The sequence below is a fragment of the Urocampus carinirostris genome, chromosome 8 (assembly GCF_059441175.1).
Source record: "Urocampus carinirostris isolate Australia breed hairy pipefish chromosome 8, RoL_Ucar_1.0, whole genome shotgun sequence".
Taxonomy (NCBI): Eukaryota; Metazoa; Chordata; class Actinopteri; order Syngnathiformes; family Syngnathidae; genus Urocampus; species Urocampus carinirostris.
In genome coordinates, this window is record NC_142356.1 from 3,604,435 (window position 1) to 3,630,509 (window position 26,075).

The 26,075-nt window shown below is 40.0% G+C and overlaps 2 protein-coding genes across 3 annotated transcripts; one reads left to right on the top strand and one right to left on the bottom strand.

The window, feature by feature from the left end:
• The first annotated feature begins 765 nt into the window (after positions 1-765).
• Positions 766-11,191, top strand: prdx2 (peroxiredoxin 2). The gene is made up of 6 exons (XM_088341380.1): positions 766-868; positions 5,398-5,516; positions 6,430-6,583; positions 9,477-9,599; positions 10,724-10,854; positions 10,932-11,191. Exons 2-6 carry the CDS (start codon positions 5,414-5,416, stop codon positions 11,012-11,014), a joined length of 594 nt encoding a protein of 197 aa, XP_088197506.1. The 5' UTR covers positions 766-868; positions 5,398-5,413; the 3' UTR covers positions 11,015-11,191.
• A 2,586-nt stretch (positions 11,192-13,777) lies between these two features.
• Positions 13,778-14,962, bottom strand: LOC148360527 (transcription factor JunB-like). 2 transcript variants are annotated; one of them, XM_088342981.1, is made up of 2 exons: positions 14,873-14,962; positions 13,778-14,742 (listed from the first exon to the last, which is right to left on the bottom strand). In XM_088342981.1, exon 2 carries the CDS (start codon positions 14,705-14,707, stop codon positions 13,961-13,963), a length of 747 nt encoding a protein of 248 aa, XP_088199107.1. In that variant the 5' UTR covers positions 14,708-14,742; positions 14,873-14,962; the 3' UTR covers positions 13,778-13,960. The 2 variants fall into 2 exon arrangements, with proteins under 2 accessions (XP_088199107.1, XP_088199106.1); XM_088342980.1 differs by having other exon boundaries at positions 13,778-14,952.
• Positions 14,963-26,075: the final 11,113 nt, after the last annotated feature.

A 26,075-nucleotide genomic window follows, 5' to 3' on the forward strand; every position in this document is an offset into this window, starting at 1 on the left:
GCGCCTAGGAAAAATATATTCACTGCAACTACTATAATATTTAAACAAAAACACTAACAGTGAAAATCGAGAAAAATGCGAAGAGTAAATATTTTGGGTATTTCCCAATAGATACTGAACAACAACAAAAGAACAACCGACACTGGCTACCTTATTTCCTTCAGAGTAAGAGCTCCGATCGACGTCACACGCCAAAGAAAAAAAACCGAATGTTCGAGGTTCTTTCACATAAACTGCTATAATATTTAAACAAAATATTGGCTGTTAAGTAAGGAAAAACGTAATCATCATTGGAATTTGACAAAATCAAATAAAACATTAATTGCTATTGCGAAACTCAATAGTGCACTTTCTTTCCTTCAGAGTAAGAGCTCCGATCGAAGTCACACGCCCAAGAAAAAAAGAATGTTCGAGGTTCTTTCACATAAATTGCTATGATATTTAAACAAAATCCCAACTGTTATGAAAAGAAAAATATAATTTTTATTGGAATTTGACAATATAAAAGAAAACATTAATCGCAATTGCGAAACGCCATAGTACTTTCTTTCCTTCAGAATAAGAGCTAAAATATGGCCGAAATCGCAAAATGGAACAAATAGCGTTTTAACAAACTACTGTAACCTTTCGCCAAAAATATTAAATACAAAATAAAGAAAAACGTAAAGGATAAATGCTACATAACCAGCCAGCACTACACAAAACGTAAAACACAGAACTAAATCGTAACGTAAATTTTATTTTGCAGGAACCTCCCACTTCCGCCCTACTCCCTGGCCCCTCCTACTTAATCCGCGCAGGCTCAGTGCATCGTCCATTGATTGTCTCACAGCCTTGACATCAACTTCACTTCGGATTAACTAAACAGGTGAAAACTTTTTATCATCTATTCATTCAAAAAATTACTCTTGCAAGCCTTCACATTGCAATTATTGCGTGACTGTGGGTAAATTGAGTGCATAATGTAAGTGAGAGAAGCGAGAAAAAGTTAGCTTGCATGAAGCTAGGCTCTGGTGGTGCCCCTACTTCTTTGTTCGACTTCAACGCAAACGTTTTTTCTTCTCATTAAAAAAAATGTTATTTAGAGCAAAATATAAACTAATTAAGATGCGAAGATACTATAAGAAATTTAATGTAATTCTTGTCTAAAGAATAATTTATCTAATGTAGGTGTCATCAACATGATGCCCGCGGGCACCGGGTAGCCCCTTAACAAGTAACCCATGGACTTGTTTTAAAAATTCCTCACGTGATCGGTTGTGATTATTTTATTTCCTTTTTTACTTGGAAGTTTGACTTCTAACTGTCATGATTTATTGGTTGAATGAGCCTTTTTTTCGCCAATACTTGTCAATGTATATATTTTTGCCATAGTTTATTCATTTTATTTCAAATTGTAAAAAAGTAACGCAATACACTTTTCATTTTTTTCTTATTCTATTAGAACCTTTTTGGCTGTAATCCTGATCGTCTTAGTGGGGAAATAACTAAGAAAGATACCAAACTCGTTTGTTTGTAAATGAGAAAAACTTCCTTCACACAAATTACCTTTTTTGTTTTTAATTCTAGATGGTCTTTTTTTTGCTGTGAGGAAATGGGTGTTGCGCAGTGTTTGTAAGGTTTACTATTGTTTGATAATAGGATTTTTTTTAAATCATTAATATTTAAACAATTTGCTGATGTTGACTGGTATACTAACCTTTCTGTTAATCATTGCAACCTGGTAATAACACGATGACCTGTTGGGTCATTTTTCGGTAATATACACCAATCTTCCTCGAGTTGAACCTGAAACCATACAGCCATTTCTAAACGTCTGTCACTACCATCCTCGTACAATTTGTGTAGAATTTGAAGTTAGTCAATGGCATGTCTGATCTGAAATTTAAAAAAAAATTATATTAAAAAAAAATACATTAACAAAAAATAAATAACATTGGTGCGTGACTTTGTGGCCACCTGGTATATCAAACTAGTAGTTATTTGTGCTGATCAGAAACAATAACTAGTTTTGCTTCAAAAAGGTTGGTTTTCCCCTGATTTTAAATGATTCATTTTGTTCTTTTGCAATTGCAACCACTCCTTTTATCTTTTTGTGATGTGTTTTAAAAAAAAAAAAATGACATCCAAGTATTTCTTTTCTCTAAGCGTTGCAAAGTTGAGTATCCCCTTCCCCCTTTTTTTGTACATGTCAAGGTTATGCAAGTTTGCTAATGGCGCTTTTGTTCTCTGCTGTTTGAACATGACTCGCATGTGACTCGCTACTTGAGTGCACAAAGCGTAAAATTTGTGCACTGATCCCCCTGAAAAATTCTTTAAAAAAAATGGGCTCAAGTAGGGATGCACAGAAATTACAATTTGGGGTGAAACCTGAAAGAACTCTGCTGAATTAAAAAAAAATATATTTGCACTGACTTGCTAAAAGATATTCGATATAAATAATAGGTATTTTACTAGATCCCAATTTGAAATGTGTTATTTTATTATGTGTTTATGTGTTTTTATGACAGTGTGTATTTTATGTAGCACTATTAAAATACTCTATATCAACACGTTACATTGGGTATTTATGTATTATATTCCTTTTACTTTATTATTGGATACTGCTGGAAGTGTGAATTTCCCTAAGGGGATGAATAAAGTATCCATCTATCTATTGGTTAAATGCTCATAAAACACACAAAAGGCATTCAAGTGCTTTAAAAAAATCCGGCCAGACAATAAAGTGACAAAGAAGTAAATCTGTTTAGAGATAAAAATTAAAAAAAAGCTAAAAACTGCTTGTAATTGTCATGACTGATTAGTATAACCTGTGCCCGCTCCTGATTGCTTCCACGTCCTTTTTAAGCCAAGTCTTTTGACTCGCCTGTTGTCAGTCCGTCAGCAAACCTCTGTTGTTACAAGGCAAGCATTTTAACTCTGACTCCTGCCTGTCCCGTTTTTTGCACACGTTTTTCCACCCGTCCTTTCCTGATCTCCCCGTCTGTCTCCCGCAACAACCTGTTTTTGATTCCGACCACGTCTGCTCTCCGGCCCTGGCTTATGACCCGTTTTTGCTCTCCTGTCCCGGCTATCGACCTGTTTTTTTCTGTCCTTGACACCGCCATCTCCCGCTCCGGAAGATCCACTTCCGTATTTGGATCACGAACCAATTCTGTGAGCGGCTTGCTTCCTGTGTCCAGCAAGCACTGGATCGCGGGAGCTGCCTTTCCTCTTTATCTCAATAAACTTAAGAGAAACGTTACGCGATTGGGTCTACCATTTGTTCTGGACGTGACATGTAATTGCTACTCTGAAGTATTTAATTTTTTAACAAGTACAGTAATCCCTCGTTTTCCAAAAATAACCAGTGGTATGTGCTAATCAATTATTTTTATTATATATACCACAGCCATATCCCCCTAGAGGGAGGTGGCTAGAGTCATTTCTGACTCTTTTTGGGAGATTGATTTAGAGGAGGGGATTCCCAGCCCCTTTGCTCAACCCAACTAAGGTGTTGGGAGTCATTAGGTGACCAAACCCCCTAATGCTGAACACCAAGTAGGGAGGCAACGGGTACCGATGTTTAAGTCTTAGGTATGACTCGGCCGAGGCTTGAACCACAACCTCCCAGTCTCGGGGCAGGCGCCATACCCCCAAGGCCACCGAGCTGGTTATTTTTACTATACAATGAAATATTTACCAGTATAGTGAAATAAAATATAAAAATTTTTTACTTAAGTATTCAATTAACAAAAGAACTGTTAATTCTACCTTTTTAAACCCATACCTACCCACTTCGGGTATTTTTAGCCAATCACAATGCAAAACTCTCTGTAGTGTTAGCATGTAAACTTTAGCCAAAAGTAGGGCTTGCGGATACCAACCAAAGTATGTGTTACCAAATAAATCTGCTGATTTTTTGTCATGTATACATTAGCCATAGTCCGGCAAGCGGCTAAAAAAATACTTATGGGATGAAGGGATTGAATGTCCCAATATATGTGTTTACCACTTAAAACTAATGTATTTGTTGATCTCTGTAGTGTTGGCATGTAAACATTAGCCAAAATGATGCTAGCAGCGAAGAAAAACATGGAAGCAGAGGGACACACGGACGTGTGAGAAATTTCTGTTCACTCTAAAACTTGGCTGAGCCCCCATTTTGGTCCTGTGTGGAAAAATACCGTAAAATCCGGACTATAGAGCGCACCTGATTATAAGCCGCACCCACCACATTTCGGGAGGAAAACCGATTTTGTACATACACAAGCCGGACCTGTATATTAGCCGCATGCGCCCACATTGAAAAAATGCAACACAAAATTAACCCATACCCGACAGTCCATAAATCACAGCCGGCAAAATGATACTGGTACTTAAGATTTGATGCAGACCTGCAGAGTCTGGGTGCCTGTTGAAAGTAATCCAAGGAAAAAAGTGTATATTTCCAAAGGTAAGGGTGGGAAAAATATATATCCACTATTGTCGGCCGCGTCCACAAACACGTCTCACCTTTACTCAACTTCCCGTCAGCCCGCGTTTGCCCCGCCCCTTCTTTCTCATTTGCTCGTGCAAAACATATCAGAATAAGTTTCTAAAATAAATACATTACGAAAAAATTTACAGTTGCAAATACATATTATATATGGTTACACATATTTACAAACACCGAGAGAGTTTTCAAAGCTTTGATAATAATATTATAACTTTAATCCCAAACCGTGCCTGTGAAGGGTAGCAAAACGCTACTAGCGACACAGTAAACAGGTCTGTTAAAAAAAATCATAACGTACATGTAGAAACCACTGTAAATCGTCCTCATCTTCCTCCGTATAGCTGACGTCATCAAAGTCTTCCTTCAGTATGGGAAAGAGACTTTGTCATATAGACGTCGTAAAGTTAACGTGCCGTAGCTCTGTTTCCTTCTTTATCTGACTGCTCGAATGCATTTAGCTTGAAAGTTGCGTCATGTGCCTTTCTTTTTGCAACTTGCATGGTGAGGATACGTCTACGCTAATTTAATTTATGCACAAGCTAAGAACTTGCAGTCTTCCTCGGCGCATTTATTCCACCGGTCTAAATCTTACCTTTTGTACTCGAGCGCCGCTGGCGGCCGTTAGGAAAATGACATAAATTGGCCGCATCACTGAATAAGCCGCAGGGTTGAAAGTTTGTGGAAAAAGTAGCGGCTTATAGTCCGGAATTTACAGTAAGCAGCCAAGTCGTTCACTAGCTCCTCCCCCGGGCGAAATCCAGCTGCGCATGGCTCGCCTCACTTTAGACACGATGTCATCATAACATTGATCTTTCGAAAGCGCTTTTAAATAACTGAAGGTGCACCTTATTGAATTTTCGGGCGGGAAGGTTTTTGGTGCCAATCAAGCGTAATCAAATTTGTGCTTCTGTGTTTTTCAGTCACTTTGATACCGCCATGTCATCTGGAAACGCACAAATTGGCAAGCCCGCCCCGGCTTTTAAAGCTACAGCTGTGGTGGACGGACAGTTTAAGGACATCAAGTTGTCTGACTACAAAGGTAATGTTGACTTCCAAATACTATTTAACTTTACCTCAGTGGAAATGTTTAAATCTAAGCTTAAAAAACACTTCTATTCTATAGCATACGAATAACCTATATTTTATGTTGACAATATCTGTGTCTCAAGGTTTCTTCATTTTCCTCATGTTGAGGGTTTGAGTTTTCCCTTGCCCTCGTGTAGGTTTTAGATCAGGGGATGGTGTCACAATAGTCTGTGATTTGCAATAATCTGTTGTCTGTGAAGCTCTTTGAGACTCTTTGTGATTAAGGGCCAACAAATAAACTTCACTTGAGGTTTTTGAGTTTTCCCTCATGTAGGTTTTAGATCAGGGGATGGTGTCATAATAGTCTGTGGTTTGCAATAATCGGTGGTCCGTGAAGCCCTTTGAGACTCTTTGTGATTAAGGGCCAAACAAATAAACATGACTAGACTTGACTTAGGGTTTTTGAGTTTTTCGTTGCCCTCATGTAGGTTTTAGATCAGGGGATGGTGTCATAATAGTCTGTGGTTTGCAATAATCTGTGGTCTGCGAAGCCCTTTGAGACTCTTTGTGATTAAGGGCCAAACAGATAAACATGACTTGTCTTGAAGTTTTTGAGTTTTTCCTTGCCCTCATGTAGGTTTTAGATCAGGGGATGGTGTCACAATAGTCTGTGGTTTGCAATAATTTGTGGTCCGTGAAGCCCTTTGAGACTCTTTGTGATTAAGGGCCAAACAGATAAACATGACTTGTCTTGACGTTTTTGAGTTTTTCGTTGCCCTCATGTAGGTTTTAGATCAGGGGATGGTGTCACAATAGTCTGTGGTTTGCAATAATCTGTGGTCCGTGCAGCCCTTTGAGACTCTTTTTGCTTAAGGGCCCAAAAAAATAAACATGACTTCTTACTATTTTTCTCCGGTGTCCTGCAGGAAAGTACGTGGTGTTCTTCTTCTACCCTCTCGACTTCACGTTCGTGTGCCCCACCGAAATTGTGGCCTTCAGCGACCGGGCAGAAGAATTCCGAAAAATCGGCTGCGAAGTGATCGGCTGCTCCGTCGACTCGCATTTCAGTCACTTGGCCTGGTGAGGAATCTTAAACCTTGTTTTTAGTTTCGGGCAAAAGAAAAAAAAAAATCAAACTGGAAAAAAAGAACCAGTTGTGATGAATTCATTCCCAAGGTGAGGCGAGCCCTGTGACGCTGGCTTTCACTCAGGGGCAGAGGGAATTTGCGCACGGAGCGGTTGTTTATATTTCATTATGCGATGCTTCGACCAACAAGGCATTTTCTTTCTTTTTTGAAGCTGCAGTATGGACATTGGCTAGTTTTTTTTTTTTTTTTGCTAAAACTACTTGGCTAGTCATCTTCAGTTAAGGACTATTAAGTCCTACATGTGTACTTTAGTTGTGACATTCAATCTGTTCATCCCCAAAGTTTTTGTCTGTTGCTAGCCGGACTTAGGCTAGGACTTAAGCTAATCTCGACATGCTAACTTTAGAGGGCTAACTTGTTGCATTTAAGCCATTATGATTGGTAACTACTTCAGTCCATTAATTCCTGAAGTCGATTGGCTGGCACTAAGCTAACGGTGGTTAGGATCATTTTATTTTGGCAATTATGCGAGTGTGACTGGTTTGTTGTATTAGACTGTGCAAACTACCGCAACACCATCATCCTCAATTCCCTCCTACTCCCGTTTTCTTGTCATCATTCTTTGGTGTCCAATAAAAGCGATCAGGACTTTGGCCAGTGCTTACATGGAAACACTACGGTACTAACTTACTAAAGCTGAACTGTTTCAATTGGTAAACCAATAAAAGCTAGCAAGGCTTAAGCTAATCTCTACATGCTAACTTTAGAGGGCTAACTTGTTGCATTTAAGCCATTATGATTGGTAACTACTTCAGTCCATTAATTCCTGAAGTCGATTGGCTGGCACTAAGCTAACGGTGGTTAGGATCATTTTACTTTGGCAATTATGCGAGTGTGACTGGTTTGTTGTATTAGACTGTGCAAACTACCGCAACACCATCATCCTCAATTCCCTCCTACTCCCGTTTTCTTGTCATCATCCTTTGGTGTCCAATAAAAGCGATCAGGACTTTGGCCAAACCAATAAAAGCTAGCAAGGATTAAGCTAATCTCTACATGCTAACATTGGAGAGCTACCTTGTTCCATTTAAGCCATTATGATTGGTAACTATTTCAGTCCATTAATTCCTGAAGTCGATTGGCTGGCGCTAAGCTAACGGTGGTGAGGATCATTTTACTTAGGCGAGTGTGACTGGTTTGTTGCATTAGCCTGTGCAAACTACCTCACCATCATCAATTCCCTCCTACTCCTGTTTTCTTGTCATTATTCACTCTACTTTGTACCGTTGTAAAGGAAGCTCCGCCCAATCTGGATTATTTATCAAGAGTCATCCAGCTTCTCTGCATGCTCCAGATAAGAGACTGGCGGCTTGACCAGGAACTTATCAAAGTCTAAAACTTTTTGGAGTTGTGGGCTGAATTGGAATCATAAAATTTGGCCATGGGGCCCTTCCTGGAGACCTATCCTTATTTTATTTATAAATTAATATACATGCAGACATGGTATATTTCTTTATATTTAGTTTTAAATATATTGGTTTCATCCTAATGGATTTGAAACACTCACAATTAAAGCAAAAATTGGGTCCCTGTTTCAACTTTCGCACTAAATTCGATACTTTTGGTTTTGATAGTATTACTGTAGTTCTATGTAGTGTTTTTTAGAATTTCTGCAGCAAGATTATTTTCTGTACTTGTGTAGTATTACTGTCATTTTTTTTTTGTATTTTTGCCGTGGTGTTTTTTAATATTACTGCTGTTTTTGTAGTATTTCAGTTGTAATAATTCTGTAGTAGTATTTTTGTATCGTAGTATTTCTGAAGTATTTGTTTTCCTTTTAAATTGAAAACAAAATAGGTGATATTTGGTTTTGTGAAAAAAAGTTGTAGTATTTCTGTCGTACTAATTTTGTTGAACCACCAAAAACATTTTTTATTGGTAATAGAGTGGAACCTCGGTTCTCGACCATAATCCGTTCCATTTCTTTGTACGATCACCGAAGTCGTTTTTTCCCATTAAAAGTAATGTAAATTTGTTTTAATCCGTTCCAACACCCTAAATGTTTACCACGAAAGTAAACATGAAGCTAACCCAGGCTAATCGTACGTTCGTGTTATCGTAATCTTCCGTACGAAAGATTACGCTAACATGAACGTGTAAAAATAAAAAAATCAGGTCGTTTACAAGTCCTTTAGCACCTGGGTCTCCACAACAAGTGGTGAGCAGTTAAAGGATAAAGAAAAGAATTATGAGTAGGATTTCTTACCTTGGCGGTTGTCTGCAGAAGCCATGCTGTATTCCTGAAAGAAGGGAAACTCGCACACCTTCTTCATATTTTGTTATTATTTCTTTCTTAAATGCAATAGTTGTACGCACTACTCCTCTTTTTTCACCTGTAGCAACTTAGCTGCTTGCACCAACCTTCTTCTGAGGCATAATTAAGAGTTAAAAAACTCCCTTCACCGCTTTTGAAAAACGAAAGCAGAGAAGGCGTGCGCGTTGCCGTGACAACAGTTCTTCACGAGGGGTGGGGGCAATCTACACTCGTACGCCACTCCGATTTTTTTGAACGAAAAGCGAAGCAAGAATTTCTCAATTTTTGGTCGAGAACCGATTTGTTCGAACTGAGAGGCGTTCGAAAACCGAGGTTCCACTGTACTATTGTATATTTATATATTTGAATAATATTTTGACCATTTTTGTTTGTTAAGCCAGATGAAAAAGCATGACTGGCTGCTTGTGGGCCATAGGTTGCCCACCCTCTGCTGGTGAAATCTCGCCACCCATTTTAACACATCTGATTAACAAAAATTCGTAAATATGTGCTGTTTTGATATCCAGTACTGGCTTGTCCTAACTTTGTACCTCCCGCTTCCTCCATTCAGGATCAACACCCCGCGGAAGCAAGGAGGTCTGGGTAGCATGAAGATCCCCCTGGTGGCCGACCTCACCAAAAGCATCTCCAGGGACTATGGCGTGCTCAAGGAGGACGACGGCATCTCCTACAGGTGAAGAAAGAAGGGCACTGTTATGAAAAAACATACAAAAAATAAATGCTGATTCAAAATATTTATTTTTTTGAAAGTATACAATTCAGTCCTTTTTTTTTTTTAATAGAAAGTATATTTTTGATGGAGACACCAGGGACAAGGGTGGCACTAAATCAACATTTTAAATTGGTTATCCTTGTTTAGCCTTTATTCAAAGCTGCATCTATACCAACACATTCAAAAGAACAGATATGACCCATGAAAGTAAGAATAACATCTCGCATTAGTTTTACTCGCACATTTATCTTTTTCAAAAAAAGATCAATATCATTATCCTTAACTTCAATCAATGATGCTAACTATGATTTATGTATAAGTTTATTTTCAATTTGCATAATCCAAGAAAATCTGAAATGAAAATGTATTAAACCTTTTTTAATTTCATTTATAAAACTGCTGTCAGTTTTGTTCCACGGACAGACTGAGGAGATCATTTCATCCTCATGCCATGAGGCTCTTAAACTCCACCTGGGGGAGTAAAAGCCCACATTAAACCCCACCCCCACATTTGCATATTTCCCTATTTTTATTAGTGTGTATTTTCCGTAGCACTATTGAAATACTCTATCAACACGTTATATTGGATATTTTTGTATTCTATTTTTTATTTTATTATTTGCTGGAAGTGTGACTTTCCCTTCTATATCTATCTAATTGTATATATTTGTACTTGTTTTTATTTTATAATTGAAACAAATGTAATTGCTTGGGCTTTTTAATTTAAGTTATTTTTATATGGTTAAAAATATGTGTCATATAATGGTAATTATAACTGGCCTTTTAATTGTTTTTTTTAATTTTATTTTTTAACAAATTTTACTTTTGATCTTGAACAAAAAAAATCAGATTATTTCTATGAAATAAAAATATTGTTCTTTTCGTTTTATCATGTTTTCCTTTGTTTTATAATTGAAGGAAATGTATATTGTCTTTTTTTTTTTTTTTGCTCTATGAGATTATTTGGACTTTCAATTTTATATATCAATACAGATGTCCTATTTTTTGAGGGGGAGGGGGGGGGACATATTGTCTGCATTTGCACCCCTTTGGAGAGAGAATTTAAATCCGACGTCATCTTGCAGGGGTCTTTTCGTGATCGACGGTCAGGGCGTCCTGAGGCAGATCACCATCAACGATCTCCCGGTGGGCCGCTCCGTGGACGAGACTCTTCGCCTGGTGCAGGCCTTCCAACACACCGACAAACACGGAGAAGGTCAGTCTGGCATTCTTTCCATTTTTGCACTTTGTCCCTTTTCACGGGGCGATAACTGATCGCACTTTGTCCTCCAGTTTGTCCCGCCGGCTGGAAACCGGGAAGCGACACCATCGTCCCCGACGTGGAGAAGAGCAAGACGTTCTTCTCCAAGCAGTAACGAGAAAAGTGCATTTTCAACGTTTGCGGGATCGTCGCATCCAAGTTCTTAACCGGTTACTTACTTTTTCGTCATTCCAGTATCCAACTGGGATGTGGGTCTCCAAGTCTCAAGCACTGAGTTTTTCCCCCCAAAATCGGGAGGATTTGATATTTCATTAAAGCAGTTGGAATGATGCGCTTAGTTGGGATTTTATGGTCTGGGTTGTCATACCATTTATCACCGCAAGGGCGTGCTGTTTACTTGTATGGAGTCATTAAACTGGAGACACAAAAAGACCCCCGGGATACAGAGTAAAAATCCCCATATGAGTGTTGCAACTTTTTTTTGTCCTCAGCCTTCGTTAGGGCGGACTGGCAGACAGGGAGACGGTGAGAGGGAGAAATTATACTATAAAACTACAAAAAGAGAGAATACTATAAAACTGCAAAAAGGAGAGAGAGGATACTATAAAACTACATAAAGGAGAGAGAGGATACTATAAAACTACATAAAGGAGAGGGAGATAAAAATGATACTATAAAACTACAAAAAGAGATAAAAATGATACTATAAAACTACAAAAAGAGATAAAAATGATATGATAAAACTACAGAGAGAGATAAGAATGATACTATAAAACCACAAAAAGGAGAGAGGGATAAAAATTTATACGATAAAACTACAGAGAGAGATAAAAATTATACTATAAAACTACAAAAAGGAGAGAAAAATGATACTATAAAACCACAAAAAGGAGAGAGGGATAAAAATGTATACGATAAAACTACAGAGAGAGATAAAAATTATACTATAAAACAATGGAGTGAACCAACAATAACTAAAGCGCGAAGTATTAAACGGTCCGTGTATTATTTTTTTCCACTTTACACTGTTCATTGTGTAGAAATTAGGTGTTTTTGAACCTTTAATGGCAATTTCCCCAAAATTAATCAAAATATATTTTTAAATGACAAATTCACTATGCAATCCCTACTTCATCAGATGAATGTCACAGCGCAGCGGTTTCATTTATTAGAGACTAATTCAGAATTATTGGCAAACCTTTTTGAAAATCCAGGCTGTTCTCTAGATATCAGCAGACTAATATTTTCCGTGTCCAGTAGGTGGCAGCAGATTATTTTTAATATGGTCCGGTGAGGGATTGTTTTTATCTTATTTAGGGGGAGGAAAAAAAATAAAAATGATTCTACTGACACATTTTCTTTTTTCATATTCTTGTTTTACCAGAAAACAAAATAAAGACTATTAAAAATGTAAAGAGGTAAAATAATTACTTAGTATAATCATATCTTGGGCAGAGTCACAGAAAAAATAATAGCGACTGAGGATTCTAAAAAGCGACAGAAATAACGATCAGTAAAAAAAATAAAATAATCGTGGTCTTGAACACTCAGAAAAAAACCATGAACTATTATACCAATATTAATTTCTTTTACACAGTAGAATCGCTTCCTAGAAGTCGCCACCCAGCTTGTCTGGCATCCTGCTGCTACGGTGTTCTCTTGGTACTGGTTTTCCTTCGCATTTGACAAACTGCCCTCTAGTTGTAAAATATTACACACCTGGTATTTAAGGACAAAATATATACAATTTTAAGTTATATTATAGCTTGTTATTGGAACACTAAAGAAAATGGCGCCGAAAACTTTTTTTAAAGCAAAAATGTCCTATTTCAAGAATGTTTTTGACCTAATTCGCTTTATCCCAAAATAAGCTACTTCCAACAGTTTACTGTGGATTTTAATTATTTAGACTTTAATAAATTTGACAGTAAACGACGAAGTACAAATATCTGACGAAATCCAAATGGTAAAACCGGAAGTTCAACTACTGTGTCTATTAGTTAGGCGCTGCAGACTTAAAATATTTAGATTTAAGTTTACTTGAACATTATATGTGTGTTTTAAACATAAAATTAGTGAGTATAAATATTTGCGAAATCCGAATAGTAAACTTTGTCTACACATTGACGGCCACGTACCCTTAGTCACACCCGGAAGTCCAACTCGTCATAAAAGTACCGGAAGTTAAGTATTGTTAACTTTTTTAGACTTAATTAAACTTGAACATTTTTTGATAGTTGACAATTAAAAAACATATTTGACGAAACCCGAATGGTAAAACTTGTGAAAACTGCGTCCGCCGCGCCAATTTTTCGTCACAACCCATGAGAAAAACTTTTTTAAATAGACTACTGTAGACTTAGGTTATCTAGAATTAAGTAGTTTTTTTTTTGTGATATTTGACAGAACAAAACTATTTTGTACAAATATTATCCGAAATCCAAATCGTAAAATTTGTGAAAACCTTACCCGCTGCTCCCATTTGCGTCACACCCGGAAGTTTAGCTTAGGAGAAAATCTTTTTCTGAAGGTTGCACTGTATACCTGATTATACGTCATTTATTTTGTAGATCTATTTTATTTTTTATCAAACACATAGTACAAATATTTGACGAAATCCAACTCGTAATCAATAACTCCACCGGTCGACCCCTTTCTCCCCCTTTTTCGTTAAACTGATAATAAAAACCTTGTAGTTAAACTGATGATAAAAGCACTTTTTTTTCTTTCTGTAAGTCACTTTTCAATTCTCGTAGTTTATTAAAAAAAGGAAAACAAATGGGAAGTCCCCTTAAGCTTCTCAGACCAAGAGGACTGAGTTCCCGGACGAGCTGTGACGTCATTCCGCAAATTCCCCCCATAAAAGGAGTGCCATGACGTCATGAGTGTTGCGTTCCCAAAAAAACAGAACACACAGTTCTCATTTGCGATACTTTTACTTAAATAAACTTTACAGGTAGAAAAACAAATACAAAGTGGGGCTCAGCCCGACAGCAGGAATAAGTTAAGTCATCAAGTCAAATGTAAACAAGGATACGCTTTAAAGTTCGTGCGTGCGGTTCTGGAAGGTCCATTTAGGATTTTGGGGGGCGTTCGAGTCCTAATAAGACTTCACTTTCCCGGAAAACCCGAGTTGGCACCCGCTACTAACGTGCGTCATGACTTTGTGCTTCAATTGGGCCACTTGTTCCCTCAGAACCGTTGCGGTACTCGTCAGACCCGCATTGTCCGTTTTCAGAATCTTGACCCGGTCCTCCAAGCGAGCGATGCGCTCCAACTTCCTCCGCCGGCATTTGGAAGCCGCCAGGCGGTTCCGAAGTCTCTTTCGCTCCGCTTTAATGCGCTCCTGGTTCTCCAAGTCGATGGGGGACATGGGAGGGGAACTGGACTCGCTGCTTTGCATGTCCGGTACCGTTTGCGGTTCTTCTTTGAGGACCCCGAACCGGGGTGGCGTGTGGGTGAATGGGAGAGGGGCGTGGTGCGGCTGGTAAGGCAGGTAACTAATGGTAGCGGACGGGTAGTTGTTTGCACACCCGCCCAGGTTGGTGTACTCGAGCGGTTCGGAAGAACCGTAAACCGAATTGGGGCAAGAAACCCCCGCGGTTCCGATAGACACGTTCGGCGGAGCCATCTGGTTCATTTTGTGTAAATCGTCCAAAGCTTTGACGAATCCTTCCGCGAAGCCTTCTTGCTCTTCCGTGATCCCGCGGCAGAACGAGAACTGGTTCTGGTTCTGGAGTCGCTCCAGATCCGAAGAAGCGATCTTGAGGGAACCAGAAGGAAAGAGTTCGGCTTCGGCGCGCTGACACTTGAAGTTCCGGTAAGGTTCCGAGAAGTTCAAGTTCATGTTCTGCTTTAGAGGTTGGTAGTCCGGAACTGCGCCTGGACGACCATAAGCACAAACAAACGAGTCGTCATAAAAAGGTTGTTCCGAGAGAGTGGACATTATTTAGAAGAAGATTGGGTCCAAAAAAAGTCCTGAAAAGAGCAACACTTCGATTCGATTCGGTACCTTTAGCGGGAATCAAAGCGCAGTCCAGTGACTAATTCGATTTTCCTTCCACTCTTCGAATCTCACCTTTCCTGATTCCTCTGATTGAAGGCGGGCGGGCGACCAGGTTCGCTCTATTTATGAGTACTGGTGGGTGGGCTCCGTCATCCTGATTGGTTACCTTTCCTCGTGGCCACGCCCCCGCGCGTACTGAGGTGCGTAGCCAGTAAACACGGAGAAGCGCGCTCGTGATGTGTCGTTCGTAAACAAAACGGCTCTATAAGCTGACTCTTTGAATTGATCCTTCAGGATTCATTTTCTCTCACAATCTGAAAGATCCGTGGATGCTAACATGCTAAAGCTAAAATATTGTCAAGAACTAAGGAGCTAAGTCGTATTACTTTTTCTGATTTAGCATTTTTTTCGGGCTTTGAAATGACCAGTTTGATGATCTAGAACAGGGGTGTCCAACTCATTTGAACTCGGGGGGGCCACGCGATAGAACAAACATTCTGTCGGGGGCCGGACTAGTAGATTAAAGAGAAAGAAAAAGAGAAATAAAGAAATAAGAGAGAGAGGGAGAGAAAAGATGAAAAGTCGTGAGAGAGGGGGGAAAGACACCGAGAGGAAGAAAGAAATCCAAAGGAAAATGGAAAGACAGAAGGAAAGAAAAAAGAAAAGAAAGCGCAAAGGGTAGGAAAAGAGAAAGAAAAGAGAGAAAAGGAAAAAAGGAAGTTAGAGAAAATGAAGTTAAAAAGACAGAGAGAGAAAGAGAGAAAGAGCAACAAAGGAAGAGAGAAATAGAGACACAGAGAGTGAAAGAGACAGAGAGTGGGAGAAAATGGGTGGAAAAGAGAGAGAGAGAGAAAGAGAGAGAGAAATACAAGTACAGTGTTTTTGTTCGAGGAGCCTTTCTTTGGCAACATCAAGTTGACATATTTCAACCTGAAATTTGTTTTTCTCTTGCGCTTCTCTGAGTGTTGTCTCGCGGGCCGGATTCAATCCCTTTGCGGGCCTGAGCTGGCCCGCGGGCCGCCTGACACCTGTGATCTAGAATAAAAATCTATAAAACAATAAGTGTTTTTCAATTGAAAGACGGGAGCCAGATCCCCACCAACTAGAAGCCGGCTCCCTTTGAGAAAGTCCTCTGTTGTTGGTGAAAATAACAGCTATTTTAGCGAGTCTTTGAAGTGATCTAACCCCCCACCAATCAGAAACGGGCGACCTTGTAAGAGAGTGATGTGTTGTTTGCAAACAAAACGGCTTTTTGAGCCGGCTCTTTAGTGGAGAGCTTCTGTCGTTCACCTCAATCAGAGGCCGGCTCCCTTTGAGATGGAGTTATGTCGTTTGCGAATGTCTTTTGAATTGAACGACGGGAGCCAGCTCGCCACCAACAAGGTGCTGGCTCCCTTCGAGATATGTGTCATTCACGAACGAACATCTCTTTGAGCCGACTCTATAAATTGAATGACGGAGCTTGGTCTCCACCAATCAGGATTTGGCTCCTTTCAAAACAGTGATTTTAGTGAGCTCTGTGAAGTGAAGTACAGGAGCCAGCTCCCCACCAACCAGGTGCTGGCTCCCTTCGAGATATGTTTCATTCACGAAGGGAACATCTCTTTGAGCTGACTCTTTAAATTGAATGACGAAGCTCGGTCCCCACCCATCAGGATTTGGTTCCCTTCAAGACAGTGATTTTGGTTAGCTCTTTGAAGTGAACTATGGGAGCCAGCTCCCCACAAATCAGAAGCCGGCTCCCTTTGAGATAGTCATGTATTGTTTGTGAACAAAACTGCTCAATGAGCCGGCTCTTTGAAGTGAACGACAGGAGCCGCCTCCCCACCAATCAAAAGCCGGCTTCCTTTGAAATAGGCATGTGTTGTTTGTGAACAAAACTGCTCAATGAGCCGGCTCTTTGAAGTGAACGACAGGAGCTTGCTCCCTTTGAAAGAGTGATGTGTCGTTGGTGAACGAAACTGCTCTATGAGCCAGCTCTTTGAAGTGAGCGACAGGAGCCGGCTCCTCACCAGTCAGAAGCCGGCTTCCTTTGAAATAGTCATGTGTTGTTTGTGAACAAAACTGCTCAATGAGCCGGCTCTTTGAAGTGAACGACAGGAGCTTGCTCCCTTTGAAAGAGTGATGTGTCGTTGGTGAACGAAAGGGCTCTATGAGCAGACACGCTTAAGTGAATGATGAGAGCTGGCTCCCCACAAATCAAGTGTCTTGTCCCTTTGAAACTGTTTTTTTTAAAAATTATTTTCAGGGTCCTTTTGGGGTTGTTTTGTGGGAATTTTGCAATCTATTTTCGGTCGATTTACATTTTTAGGGTTAGGTTTTTGCCCATCTTTCTTTTTTTGTAGCAATTTCCGTGTCATTTTCCTTGTTATTTTTTGGTTGCTTTTTATTTTGTTGTTGTAATATGTACTTTTTTTGTATTTTTCAGTACTTTAAATACTTTTCAGTGCTTTTTCATGCTTTCCTGTTCTTTTTTTATTCTATCTACTTCAGTTTCAGTACTTTTACACTCTTTTTCTTTTTTCCTTTCATGTCTTTTCTTCCCTAGCTTTTTGTCCTTTTTCTTTTCGTCTGTTCTTTTTTCCCGTTTTTCTATTCCTTGGCTTTGTTCTCCCTCTTTTACTCTATGGATTAAAGCGACCAAAAACCCCGAAGAGTCGTTCGGGAGCTGAAAGAGTCTGTTATTTTTAATCAGTCGAGCCGAAATAGCCGCTTCTCTAAACCACAGTCTCAATTCCCACCACTACCTTTTGGTGGAGAGAGCGCGGGAGATGATCGGCCCGCCATCCTGATTGGTTGCTTTCTCCTCATGGCCCCGCCCCCCGTGCGTCATGACGCACGCTGCCGGTAAACAACGCGTTAAACACGCCGTTAAAACCACTTTCTTTTTTTAACAATCGCGGTTCCGATTCGGTCCGATACATAATAGTCCGATTACGGTTTCAACATTTTTGGTTTGACTCGTTTGTTAAAAGAAAAATCACAAATCTGAAAACAAGAAAGCGCTTTGCCCATATTTGGATGTCCCGGTTGCTCCCTGACGTTTGCGGGAATCGAACCCTTTCTGGCGAACCGCCAGCCGGGCGGGACCGTGGGAGGGAAGGTGAGACGCATTCGGAATCGAAGGAGTTTAGGACGGAACCTTGCGATGATAGTTTGTGGCCCCCGCCTTAATATGAAGTTTAAAGACACAGTAGGTATTATTTTCCCACTAGATGCCGCAGTATTCGAGTGCTAAAAGCATAACGGAAGAAGAAAGAGACTCAAAGTGACCAAAACGTATCTTGTTACTTTTGAAAAGAAGAGAAAGAAGAAAAGAAAAGAATAGACAATAAAAAGAGAAAATGAAAAAAAGAAGTAGGACAAAAAGTAAAGCTAGGGAAAAAATCTAAAGAAAAAAAGAAACATTTTTGTCGTTTTTATTTTCAATTCCTTTTTTCTTTCCTATATTTTCTTTCTTATCCCCTACATTTCTTTTTTTTTTCTTCTGTCTTCTCTCTTAATTTTTTATTCCTTTAAAAATATATAAATCTTCTTGTCTGTCTTTGAGAAAGGCTGGCTAAAAATGTAAGGAAAAGAGAAAAAAAAGAGAAGGAAAAGGAGAGAGAGCGACGGAGAAAAAAATGAGAAAGACAGAAAAAGAGAGAAAAGAAGAAGAGAGAAAGTGGGGAAAAGAGACAAAAGAGAGGAAAATAAAGAGAAAGAAATAGAAACAGAAAAAAATAAAGTTTTCTTTATTTTTCACTTGTTGAGGTTTTTGAGTTTTTCTTTGCCCTCATGGTCTTAGATCAGGGGATGGTGTCATAATAGTCTGTAGTCTTTACAACTCTTTGAGACTCTTTGTGATTTGTGACTCTGCTCAAAGACTTAAACATGACTTGACTCGAGGTTTTTGAGTTTTTCCTTGCCCTCATGTAGGTTTTAGATCAGGGGATGGTGGAATAATAGTCTATAGTCTCTACAGCTCTTTGAGACTCTTTGTGATTAAGGGCCAAACAAATAAACATGAATTGATTTGACTCATACTGAGGTTTTTAAGTTTTTCCTTGCCCTCATGTAGGTTCTAGATCAGGGGAGGGTGTCATAATAGTCTGTAGTCTTTACAGCTCTTTGAGACTCTTTGTGATTAAGGGTGTCACAAATAAACATGACTTGACTTAACATTTTTGAGTTTTTCTTTGCCCTCATGTAGGTTTTAGATCAGGGGATGGTGGAATAATAGTCTATAGTCTCTACAGCTCTTTGAGACTCTTTGTGATTAAGGGCCAAACAAATAAACATGAATTGACTTGACTTATACTGAGGTTTTTGAGTTTTTCCTTGCCCTCATGTTTGTTCCAGATCAGGGGAGGGTGTCATCATAGTCTCTAGTCTCTACAGCTCTTTGAGACTTTTTGTGATTAGGGGCCAAACAAATAACATGACTTGACTTGAAGGTTTTGAGTTTTTCCTTGCCCTCATGTACGTTTTAGATCAGGGGATGGTGGAATAATAGTCTATAGTCTCTACAGCTCTTTGAGACTCTTTGTGATTAAGGGCCAAACAAATAAACATGACTTGACTTGACTCATACTGAGTTTTTTGAGTTTTTCCTTGCCCTCATGTAGGTTGTAGATCAGGGGAGGGTGTCATAATAGTCTGTAGTTTCTACAGCTCTTTGAGACTCCTTGTGAATAAGGGCCAAACAAATAAACATGACTTGACTTGACTCATACTGAGGTTTTTGAGTTTTTCCTTGCCCTCATGTTTGTTCCAGATCAGGGGAGGGTGTCATCATAGTCTGTAGTCTGTACAACTCTTTGAGACTCTTTGTGATGAAGGGCCAAACAAATAAACATGACTTGACTCATACTGAGGTTTCTGAGTTTTTCCTTGCCCTCATGTAGGTTTTAGATCAGGGGATGGTGTCATAATAGTCTGTGGTTTGCCATAATCTGTGGTCTGTGCAGCCCTTTGAGACTCTTTGTGATTAAGGACGTAACAAATAAACAGGACTTAACTTGACTTAGACAGCCCTGGCTTACTTGAATGGAGTGCTTCTTAGTTATTTTCTGTCATGCCTCCCTAGGAAGAAGAAAACCCCCTCAATAAGTGTGCCATTGCCCCCTAGTGTAGTGGAGGTGCAGTTGCACTTTATTCTAGGACAGTTAAAAATAAAATAAATTCTCACAAAGATCAAGCCCGCCCCCCTTGACATAACCCCACTATTTAAGAACCACTGCACTACACAATACAGCGCCATCTAGCAGTCGAATGCTACACACTGTCCCTTTAAACACAAACTATTTCGTGCAGCCAATCAAGCAGAAGTTCGACTTTGAAACTTGAAAATTCTCGGCAAGGTCTCGGCTTTCTTAAGCCCGCTGACCCGCGATGGGCCCCCAAGGGGGGGGGGCTGAGTCAGGTAGGACGCATCGTCATGGCAACAAGACGCCTGTCCCCGCTAGCGGACGACCCGGCCCGTCCGGCACGAGGCAGACGAACCGAGTCATAGTCTTAGTCACAACCTCTGGGCAAGTTCAGATGTGTCATTGGCGAACGGAATGGCTCTATTAGCAGGCTCTTTGATGTGAACGACAGGAGCCAGATCCCTGCCAATCAATTGCAGGTCCCCATTCGCAATAATGATGTGTTGTTGGCGAACAGAACGGCTCCATGAGCAGGCTCTTTGATGTGAAGGACAGGAGCTGACTCCCCGCCAATCGATTGCTGGTTCCCACTCGAGATGGTGATGTGTCGTTGGTCAACGTAACAGCTCTATTAGCCGGCTCTTTGAAGTGAATGACAAGAACTGGCTCCCGATTAGTGGGGAGCCAGCTCCCTTCAACAGGCTCTCTTTGTGGTGAACAAAGGGAGCTGGCTCCCCACCTAAGTATGCTATTTGAGAGATTGATGTGTTGTTGGCGAACGTAACGCCTCTAGGAGCCTGCTGCTTTAAGTGAACGACAGGAGCCGGCTCTCCACAAATCAAGGGGCGGCTCCCATTAGACATAATATTGTGTCATCAGTGAACGTAAGGGCTCTATTAGCTGGCTCTCTTCAACAGGCTCTCTTTGTGGTGAACAAAGGGAGCTGGCTCCCCACCCAAGTACCTATTTGAGATATTGATGTGTTGTTGGCGAACGTAACGACTCTATGAGCCAGCTCTTTGAAGTGAATGACGGGAGCCGGCTCCCTTCAAGACGTTTTTTACCTCAATAAAGATGTGTTGTTGTTGAAGCCATCTCCTTTAAGTGAACGACAGGAGATGGCTCCCCATTGGTCAGTAGCTAGCTTCCTTCAACCGGCTCTATTTGAAGTGAACAAAGGGAGCTTGCTCCCCATCTAAGTATCCTATTTGAGATATCGATGTGTTGTTGGCGAACATAACGGCTCTATGAAGTGAACGACAAGAACCGGCTCCGTTCAAGACGTTTTTTTTTCACCTGAATAAAGATGTGTTGTTGGCGAAGCCATCTCCTTTAAGTGAACGACAGGAGATGGCTCCCCATTGATCAGGAGCAGGCTTCCTTCAAAATGTTTTTTTTTTTTTTGTAAGTAGGGATATGTTGTTGGCGACCGGAACGGCTCTATAAGCCGGCTCTTTGAAGTGAAAGACAGGAGCCAGATCCCCGCCAATCAATTGCTGGTTCCCGTTCGAGATGGTGATGTGTCGTTGTTCAACGTAGCAGCTCGATTAGCCGGCAGATATCAAACAGATGGTGACGATATCGGACAGGACGATACAGACAGGATTGATATCAAAACAGGATATCGAAAATAAACCCGACAAACTAGACTGAAACAAAACTGGAAACTGATATTAAACAACAGGACAGACAGGATTGATATCAAAACAGGATATCGAAATTAAACAGAACAATCTAGACGGGAACGAAACTGGAAACTGATATTAAACTACGGGACGGACAGGTTTGATATCAAAACAGGATATCGAAATTAAACAGGACAAACTAAACGGGAACAAACCTGGAAACTGATATTAAACAACGGGAGAGACAGGATTGATATCAAAACAGGATATCGAAATTAAACAGAACAATCTAGACGGGAACGAAACTGGAAACCTATATTAAACTACGGGACGGACAGGTTTGATATCAAAACAGGATATCGAAATTAAACAGAACAATCTAGACGGGAACGAAACTGGAAACCTATTTTAAACTACGGGCCGGACAGGTTTGATATCAAAACAGGATATCGAAATTAAACAGGACAATCTAGATGGGAACGAAACTGGAAACCAATATTAAAGAACGGGACGGACAGGATTGATATAGAAACAGGATATCGAAATTAAACAGGACAATCTAGACGGGAACAAAACTGGAAACTGATATTAAACAACAGGAGAGACAGGATTGATATCAAAACAGGATATCGAAATTAAACAGGACAATCTAGATGGGAACGAAACTGGAAACCGATATTAAAGAACGGGACGGACAGGATTGATATAGAAACAGGATATCGAAATTAAACAGGACAATCTAGACGGGAACAAAACTGGAAACTGATATTAAACTACGGGACGGACAGGTTTGATATCAAAACAGGATATCGAAATCAAACAGGACAATCTAGATGAGAACGAAACTGGAAACCGATATTAAAGAACGGGACGGACAGGATTGATATCAAAACAGGATATCGTAATGAAACAGAAAAAACTGATATTAAACAACGGGAGAGACAGGATTGATATCAAAACAGGATATTGAAATTAAACAGGACCAACTAGACAGGAACAATACTGGAGATCAATAATAAACAGAACAAACTACACGGGAACGATACCGGACAGGAAACACAAACAGTTCATAAGAGTCAAAACACACGTTTTGCGGGGCAGAGGTTCCTTGACGGACTGACAAAGGAAAAATAAGAGCACTGACTTTAAATCGACGGAAAGACAATCTGTCAAGGAGCCGCAGCTGGTGCCACACAGGCGGGGCCAATCGGGCGCCGTGGCAACCATGACAGGAGCCATAAATTATCATTCACGCCGTATGTTTGAGAACCCTGCTGTAGAGTGAAAAAAATAATATTTGCTGCGATTATTTATGATATCACATTTTAGAAATGAATCGTTAAGTTAAGTAATAATTCCGAATATATTGATTAAAGCAACAAAATAATCGAAAGAGCCGTTCGAGAGCCCATAAAAACCGGCTCTTTTTTGGGAGCCGAGCCGAAAAAGCCGCTTCTCGAAAACGAGACGAACTCCCCATCACTCCCGGCAGCTTCGGGCCCACGTTAAGGAGACATGGCCGTCACTCGCCGTCCCCCTCCCCCCTCCGTTTGGCCCCCGCGCTTGTTATCGTGGCCCCCGAGGGAAGCGGGGCCCCCTCACGCATGTAATGGTTTTAATGAAGGTCGGTTTCATGCGCTGTGCAGCTGGCGGAAAGCGGGCCGGGAGCCTCGTGGCCACGCCAGACCTTTAACGCCGCGGCCGTGGCGGGAAAAGGCGGTCCCAGCGTCCCCAATACCCCCACGGGGATGACACATCGCATATGGAGCTGTCCGTCCCGATTCCGCTCAATCCGGACGGACGTTTCCACAGAAACCGGGCCCGGTTCCGGTCTGGTTTGGCGTTTTCCAGTGGCTCGACCTTGACGGGAATCAGAATGTTATACTTTTGTGAACATACTTAAAGTACAGTAGCATATGTCTACTTGAGCAGTTGTTGTCCCATTAGAGATTGTGATTTATCCTCTTAATATTCTTTAACACTTGACTTATCTTGTGAGCAAAATACTCGAAGTACAGTAGGCTATGTCTACTTGACCATCTGTATCATGGCAGTAAGTTAGATTTCATTCATGAGGATTATTATGAGTACTCGAGTACTCGAGAGCTGACATTACTTCAGGCTTTGTATGCTAAAAACAAAAAGAAAACGTAGACGATACAGAATCCATAGTCAAAGTCAAAGAAAGAAAGTCCTGTTTATTTGTTTGAGTATTAATGGAAGTCATGAGAAAGAAAGCAGAGAAAGAGAAGGAGAAATAGAGGGAAAAGAGAGAGAAAAAAAGATTCAGAGAGAGAGAGAAGGAAAAAAAAAGATAAAAATAGAGAGAAACAGCAAGTGAAAGAGACTAAGAGAAGTATAGAGAGAGAGAGAGAGAGAGAGAGAGAGAGAGAGAGAGAGAGAGAGAGAAGGAGATGCACAGGGAGAAAGAGAGAGAAAAAGAGAAAAAAGATTTAGAGAGCAGAGAGACAAAGAAAAATAAGAGAAAAAATAGAGAGAAACAGTGAGTAAATGAGAAAAAGAGAATAAGAGAAGTAGAGAGAAAGAGAAAGAGAGAGAGAGAGAGAGAAGGAGATGCAAAGGGAGGAAGAGAGAGAAAAAGAGAGAAAAAAGATTTAGAGAGGGGAGAGACAAAGAAAAAAAGAGAAAAAATAGAGGGAAACAGCGAGTGAAAGAGAAAACGAGACTAAGAGAAGTAGAGAGAGAGAGAGAGAGAAGGAGATGCAAATGGAGAAAGAGCGAGAAAAAGAGAAAAAAAGATTTAGAGAGGAGAGAAACAAAAAAAATAGAAAAAATAGAGGGAAACAGCGAGTAAATGTGATAAAGAGAATAAGAGAAGTAGAGAGAGAAATAAGGAGATGCAAAGGGAGAAAGAGAGAGAGAGAGAAAAGGGGATTAAAAAGAGAGATAGGAATAGAGACAAAGACAGAGAGCAAAGAAAGAGAGTGACAAAGAGAGAGTGAGAGAAGGAAAGAAAGAGAATAAATAGAGGGAAACCCCGAGTGAAAGAGAAAAAGAGACTAAGAGAAGTAGAGAGAGAGAGAGAGAAAGAGAAGGAGATGCAAAGGGAAAAAGAGGGAGAAAGGAAAAAAAGATTTAGAGAGAAGAGAGACAAAAGAAAAAAAGAGAAAAAAACAGAGGGAAACAGCCAGTAAATGGGAAAAAGAGAATAAGAGAAGTAGAGAGAGAGAGAGAGAGAAGGAGATGCAAAGGGAGAAAGAAAGAGAGAGAGAAAGAGAGAAAAGGGGATTAAAAGAGAGATAGGAATAGAGACAAAGACAGAGAGCAAAAAAGAGAGTGACAAAGAGAGAGTGAGAGAAGGAAAAAAAGACAAAAAAGAAATATAAAAAAAGAAAGAAAGAAAGAGAAAAAGAGAAGTAGAGAGAGAGAGAGAGAGAGAGAAGGAGATGCAAAGGGAGAAAGAGAGAGAAAAAGAGAAAAAAAGATTTAGAGGGGAGAGAGACAAAGAAAAAAAGCGAAAAAATAGAGGGAAACAGTGAGTAAATGAGAAAAAGAGAATAAGAGAAGTAGAGAGAGAGAAGGAGATGCAAAGGGAGAAAGAGAGAGAAAAGGAGAAAAAAAGATTTAGAGAGGGGAGAGACAAAGAAAAAAAGAGAAAAAATAGAGGGAAACAGCGAGTGAAAGAGAAAAAAGAGAGAGAGAGAGAGAGAGGGAGAAGGAGATGCAAGGAGAGAAAGAGACAGAAAAAGAGAAATACAGATTTAGAGAAGAGAGAGACAAAGAAAAAAATAGAAAAAATAGAGGGAAACAGTGAGTAAATGAGAAAAAGAGAATAAGAGGAGTAGAGAGAGAGAGAAGGAGATGCAAAGGGAGAAAGAGAGAGAGAGGAAAAAAAGATTAAAAAGAGAGATAGGAATAGAGACAAAGATAGAGAGCAAAAAAAGAGAGTGACAAAGAGAGAGTGAGAGAAGGAAAGAAAGACAAGAAAGAAATATAAAAAAAGAAAGAAAGAAAGAGAAAAAGAGAAGTAGAGAGAGAGAGAGAGAGAGAGAAGGAGATGCAAAGGGAGAAAGAGAGAGAAAAAGAGAAAAAAAGATTTAGAGGGGAGAGAGACAAAGAAAAAAAGAGAAAAAATAGAGGGAAACAGCGAGTGAAAGAGAAAAAAAAAGAGAGAGAGAGAGAGAGGGAGAAGGAGATGCAAGGAGAGAAAGAGAGAGAAAAAGAGAAAAAAAGATTTAGAGGGGAGAGAGACAAAGAAAAAAAGCGAAAAAATAGAGGGAAACAGTGAGTAAATGAGAAAAAGAGAATAAGAGAAGTAGAGAGAGAGAAGGAGATGCAAAGGGAGAAAGAGAGAGAAAAGGAGAAAAAAAGATTTAGAGAGGGGAGAGACAAAGAAAAAAAGAGAAAAAATAGAGGGAAACAGCGAGTGAAAGAGAAAAAAAAGAGAGAGAGAGAGAGAGAGGGAGAAGGAGATGCAAGGAGAGAAAGAGACAG